Source organism: Rhizophagus irregularis, chromosome 20, assembly GCF_026210795.1.
Source record: "Rhizophagus irregularis chromosome 20, complete sequence".
Lineage (NCBI taxonomy): Eukaryota > Fungi > Glomeromycota > Glomeromycetes > Glomerales > Glomeraceae > Rhizophagus > Rhizophagus irregularis.
Genome location: NC_089448.1, coordinates 3394994 through 3401716, shown reverse-complemented (window position 1 = coordinate 3401716; position 6723 = coordinate 3394994). Strand labels below are relative to the sequence as shown.

The window sequence follows — 6723 nt, the reverse complement described above, 5'->3', positions numbered from 1 at the left end:
GTTTGCAAAAAAAATTTTTAAAAAATATCTTTTGCAATAAAATTTTAAGTTTAGCCGATCAAAAATTAGCTAAGTTAAAAAAATCCGATTAAATAAATTTACTCTATATATCGTACATCATGTGACATATTTGTCACGATGTTTATCAATTCCCCTAAATTTTTACTATTTTACTATTTTAACTTATAATAAACCAAAATCTGCCATTTCTCTATACTTAATTTACTCATTATAAATAAAAAACAACATTTGTTTATTCTTTATTTAAGAAAAAGATAGTTTTAAAAAAGTTATTTATTTTAACGAAGCTTGTTTATAAAAGAAAGATCAACAATTTGCATATTTATAACTAAATTGAAGTCATTTTCAATAACTTCCACTTAAAAGATCTTTCAAAAGTATGTCAAGCTCCCCCATGAAAATGACCTCTTGTTGGTTTCCTAATGTTTATCAATCAAACCAAAATTGAGCTTTGATCATGAGATTAGTGCAACCTGACCAAAAAAGCCGATCAAACAATTATGAACTCAACAAGAAAGGAATTATTATGATCACAGTAATTGGTTAGAATAAGTAATTGGTTAGAATATAGCTTCTATTCGATGTAATCAGATTATATGTTTTGTTACACTTACAGTATAATCGAAGTATAAAAATATAAAAGTTAATATCATTTATATGAATGAAATTCAAAACATCATTAAAATAATTACGGTAGAAGCTTTATCCATAACTAACTTTTAAAGTATTTTATAGTTTATAGTATAATTTACCTAAAATTTAGGATCAATTGTAATAAATGAGTTTATGATACATAATAATTTTTATAATTTATTATGCACCTTTTTTTTTATCATATCAAAAATCGATAATTTGCTAGTTACTCTTGCTTTATCATTTAGCTTGTTAGAAAATTATATATTATTTGTTTTCCAAAACGTAATACTACTACTGTCTTACTAGTTACTAGTATAAAGAAAATGTTTATGTAAGACATATATATTTTTTTATGTCATGATAATATAGCGCAAATATAACTAGAGCAGTGAGCTTGATAAATAATTATTCATTTTTTTCATTTTTTTTTCTTTAGGTTCGGTCAGGGAACTGCATATGACACAGAAGTAACTCTGAATTTTTATCTTTTTTTTTTAGCAATAATTGATTACTAATCAGTTTATCCTTCAATTAATATTTTAAATTTTATTTTTTCAGAACTTTAAATCTAGTTGTTAAAGCTTACTGTCATATTTTACAGTAATCTTTGAGCGTAACTACTTTTTAACGCTATTAAATTATTATATTTTTGAATTTTAAGAAAATATTTAGTATGTCATTAAAATATCAAAATTGTTTTAAAAATAAAATTTCATGTTATTAAGAAAATGATGTTAAAATAGATGGAAATTTTAATAATTTATTGTTTTTGTCATAATAATAATAATTATTTTTTTATTTACAGGCAGATTGAAATTTTTTTTTATAATTATTAACTACTTTATAAATGATGAATTATATTATAACTGAACTCCATTTTTTAATACGAATTTCCTTTATATAATAATGGTAAAATATTTCTTTTAGTTTTTTGTATAGAATTTAAACAAACTAAACTAATTGGATAATACTTTTTTTAATCTAACAATTTTAACACGATTCTAATTATCATAATTTTTAATACACGTTGTTACTTATAATGATATTGATTGACTGTACTGTACAGTATTTTTCAAAATTTCAATAAAGTACCTATATACTGTAGTATAATTTACTAACAAATAATATTTTGGTGTTTGATGATCGACAAAGCTTTTTTTTTTTTGTGAAACAAGTATTTATAGTCAGGGATTTATAAAAAAGGAAATTTCTTACTTAAATGATCCGTGATTTCTGTGATCATCAGCTGACTTCTTGAACACTTTATAAAATTTGTCAATCGCTGCTGTGCAACTGTAATACTTTTTAATGCCTTTTTTTTTTAAAAAAAAAAATCTTTTCTATTCTGTTTAAACATAAAATTGAAGTCACATTTATTAATCCAATATGGAAGAATTTATGATCACTGATGATGTATTTGAGCAAATAAAAGATTTTGACCATGAGGACCTAACTGAAGAACAAAGTTTGTTAATTGATAAGTTAATATTAAATGAAGAATTGAAAGAACGTTATAAAGAAAATGGTTTATGCAAGGAATGTAAGCAACTTAGAGCTTCTTATCTTTGGTGTCAATGTAAATTTCAACAAAATTTCAAAAATTGGACTAGTGGAAATCATGAAGTTGATAAGTTTATTCAAAAAACACAACTAAAAGCTAAAAATCATAGGGAAGTTTTAGAATGGATTGAATATGATAGATTTGAAAATATTGAATACTTGACAAAAGGAGGATTTGGAACTATTTATAAAGCAATTTGGAAAGATGGATATATAAGAAGTTGGGATTTTGAGAATAATAAATGGACAAGAAGTAAATCTTATATTAAGACATATGAGAATTTTCCAGTTGTTTTAAAATGTTTACATAATTCTCAAGATATTACATCCGATTTTTTAAGAGAAGTAAGTTACTTATTTTGTATATAATTTCAAGATATTGTCCTATTATAAATGTTAAACTATCTATTAATTATTATTATTATGGATTCTTTTTTAGATTGAAACACATATGATTTTGTCAGAATATATAAGTTCTAGTATAGCATGGTGTTATGGCATTACTAAAGATCCAGAATCTAGAAATTTTATGATAGTAATGGGATATGTACAAAATGGTAGTTTAAGACAACATTTAAATAATAGTTTTAATTCAACAGAATGGAATGAAAAGTTGGATATTTTATACGATATTGCACGAGGCCTCAATAATATTCATAAAAAAGGGTTAATTCATCGTGATTTTCATTGTGGTAATATATTAAAAGATAGCGATTTTGTTCTTATTACTGATTTAGGATTATGTCGACCAGCAAATGTAAAATCATCTCAAAATGAATGTAAAGAACTATATGGAGTATTACCCTATGTAGCACCAGAAGTTTTAAGAGGAAAAGGATACACTCAAGAAAGCGATATTTATGGATTTGGAATTATTGCATATGAAGTCTGTACAGGGCTTCCCCCTTATCATGATATTACTCATGATAAATTCTTAGCTATTAGCATTTGTCAAGGACTTAGGCCAAAATCAAATTACAAAATTCCTCAATTAATTTTAAACATAATTAAACAATGTTGGGATACTGATCCTTTAAAACGACCTAAAGCTAATGAATTATATAATTTATTATGGGATTTATATTGTTGTAGTAAATATCAGAGTGATCGTGAAATCAATAAGCAAATTGAAGAATCAGATAAAATCAATGAAAAGTTAACATCATCATCATCATTATATACTGGACCTACTCTTTCATATACTACAAATCCTCAAGCGGTTTACACAAGTAGACTTTTAGATTTTAAAAATCTTCCAGAACCAAAAAATGCTATTGATAACAAGGATGATGATAATTCATTTGGAGAATATTCAGGTAATTAATTTCCTAATTTACTTTACAAAAGCATTCTTTAAATATTTTATTTGACGTATATAATTATTTTTTTTTTATATTATAGAATCAATAGAAGCAATAGATTTTATTACTAAACTAGACCTAGGTACTTATTTCAGTTTATATGATTTATTTTATTAATAATATTATTTAATAATTTATTTTTCACTTATAGATAAAAGCAGCTGAATAAAAGAAAGGAAGGTTATAAATTTCTTTATTATTTATTATTTATTTTCTTTAACATTACTACAGATATGATATTTTATTGGAATGTATTTTTTATGATTAAATAAAGTATTATTATTTATAAAATTATATGAAAAATAAATAGAATGAATTGTATGTAATATGTTATAAAATTGCAACAAAGTAAAAAATTACAATTGTATTTTATGTTAATCTTTAATAAATATTGTAAAGTTATTCAACTCAAATGGAGGTCAAAAACCTTATTATGACCCGGCCCAGATTTTTAAGTTCGGGTTGGATCATATTTAAATCAATCAACAAATCTTTTAGTGGTGTAAATATTTTGAAAGAGTAATATTATAAGAATTATATATATATTGTAAATAGTAAAAAAAAAAAATTGTTAAAATTATTGGTTTTATATTGAGATATTCTTCTGTCTAATAATGTTTATAAAATTTCTCAAACGAAAAGTTATATAAGATTTTAAATTATTATATTTATGTAAAAAAATAACCTACTTTTAATATTCTTAACTTTATATGTAAAGAAAAAAAAATATTATTAAAGATGAAAAAACGGAATGGGATATATTAATATATAGTATGTATAATGAATTATCAATAATGATTAACATTTATTTAAAGTGAAAGAGAATGTAACATATATCCATATGTGGTAAATCGAGATACATACAAATCAGAAATTGCAAAATATCGTTATAAAATCTAAATCATTGGAAAATGATATAATGAAACATTGCGAGTATATTAACGTTAATTTCCATTGATTCTGTTAATGAAACATATTATCAAATAAATTTATGGTTAAAAATCAAAATTTTCCAATTAGAAAACAACTTTTAAATACAACGGAATATTTATAAGTGGCCTTTCGCATTATATATTGGATAAAAAATAAAAAAATAATTATTTTCGCTTTAATAGTAAACATCTGAGTTAAATACATTAAATACATTTACATAATATTTATGAAATTGACTCGTGTGATGGTTTCTTGTTACACGTATAATTTACACCAAGTATAGTTTGCCTTTTTTAACCATGTATTAATTTTCAAAGCTATGATAATACTACAAATCAACTTGTATGTAATTCAATGTTGAAATTAATTTAATTAAAATGTCTAAATTTGGGAAATAATATAATATATTGATAGTACAAAAATGATGTAAAAAGGTTTGTACTTACTTGATGGAAAAAATCTAAAAATCTGATTGATCTGAAATTTCGAATCATCTGAAACTTTAGCAACATTGACTTCCACGGTATGAAACTTCAAATATCAATGATAAAAAATATCTGTTTGCTTCATTGGCAAATAATTTAACTATATCCGGTGAGTATATATAAAATTTTTACTATATTGTTAGTTATTTTAAAAATCAAAAACAAAAATACAATTTGTTAAATATTATATATTACTCAAGATTTTGTAATATAAAACTATATTTTAATAAAGGAATATGTGAGTGGTAACAATTTACACTTATTTTATAAAGAATTTTACAAATATTGAAGTAGATCGCAAAATTAGTTATTTTGAGCCAAATTTTGGATGGGTATTTACATTTATATTATTTTTACTACCTCAACTAATAATTATTCGAATAATATTAAATTATTTAATAATTTGTTTCCTAAAAATTTTTATTTATTCTACTTATTCTCCAAAAAAGTAAATTTTACGGTAGATGGTTATCTTCATTTGTCGAGTTACTTCACGTATCTTCTAACCAGACAGTAGTTCCGAACATCGTCTCAGCCGGATATAATTTGTCAGGTTACACATCATTTCGGATAACGATTTTCGACTATTATACTATTGTAACAACTTTCAATAAACTCATTATTTATTACATATTTCAATTATCAGAATTTTGACAAATGTATTTATTTATTTTATTAATTTTATTTTAATCATGCTTCTGAAGATTTAATAATACTATTCCCAATACCTTGTATTCTTATTTTCTATATTAATTGTTGTTTCACAAACGATACCACTCTAAATACTACTATGCACTTTGTTTATCTAAATCTGGATACTTTGTCCAAGTTCAATTCGACAATTATAGTAATAAATAATATACTATATAAAAAGAATTTTCTTTTTGAATTTTCTTATAATAAATCCAAGAATAGAAATTTATTATAAGATGATAACCAATTTCATGTTCAATAATTAGATCTATTGTTTTATAAAGTAGTATCATTAAAAGTTGTTAATTCAGTATTAAAGTTAGATTCAACCCTCCAGTCCCTCCTTTATATTTCATATTTATCTTAATGAAATATTTACGAACATTCGCAAAATATTTAGTATATTAAATATTAAATCCTAATAATCCTAATCCAAATATAAAAGCGTTATAAATTTTAATGAACAAAAAAAGTTTTTAGAAGATAGATATTCTGATAATTTTCGAGCAATATGTAAACCTGTTTTTTAATGTATAAAATTTTATTACGATGAAACTTTCTTTTTTTTTTAATAAAATCACAAGTACAATATAATAATTGATCAATTATTTCTCACCTTTATTCGCTTTATATGGTTATTTTATTAATTAACTCAAAAACGATTACATGAGACCCGAGCAGATCTGCAACATTTACATAAAATCATATCCCAAAAGGGCTAGCGATGGTCGGAATTATTCAAAAAAGGAAAAATCTACACGATAATTCTGTCATTTTAATGCGAACCTCCTAAATAATTTTTAACAATGAATTACTTCAAAATATTTAAAATGTACAGTATACCACAAATATTTATGTATGATTTTCTTTCTGTTCGGAAATAATAATAATAGCTTCTTGATAAACTTGGAACAAAAGTTTTCTTTTTTAACGAGAAAAGAAATAATTATAAAAGAAAGCACTGCTTTTACAAAATCCTTTTTAGCGATTCTCATTAATATGCAAACTACTATTTTCAATATCAACTTTTCGAT

At 23.1% G+C, this 6723-nt stretch overlaps 1 protein-coding gene across 1 annotated transcript; it reads left to right on the top strand.

Annotated features, from left to right (window-relative positions):
- Positions 1-2043: 2043 nt before the first annotated feature.
- OCT59_013341 (uncharacterized protein) lies at positions 2044-3743 on the top strand (the record flags this gene model as incomplete). The annotated part of the gene is made up of 6 exons (XM_066140743.1): positions 2044-2233; positions 2315-2562; positions 2657-2774; positions 3267-3533; positions 3619-3660; positions 3730-3743. The coding sequence occupies 6 exons, from the start codon at positions 2044-2046 to the stop codon at positions 3741-3743; spliced, it is 879 nt and encodes a 292-aa protein (XP_066001594.1).
- Between the last annotated feature and the right edge of the window lie 2980 nt (positions 3744-6723).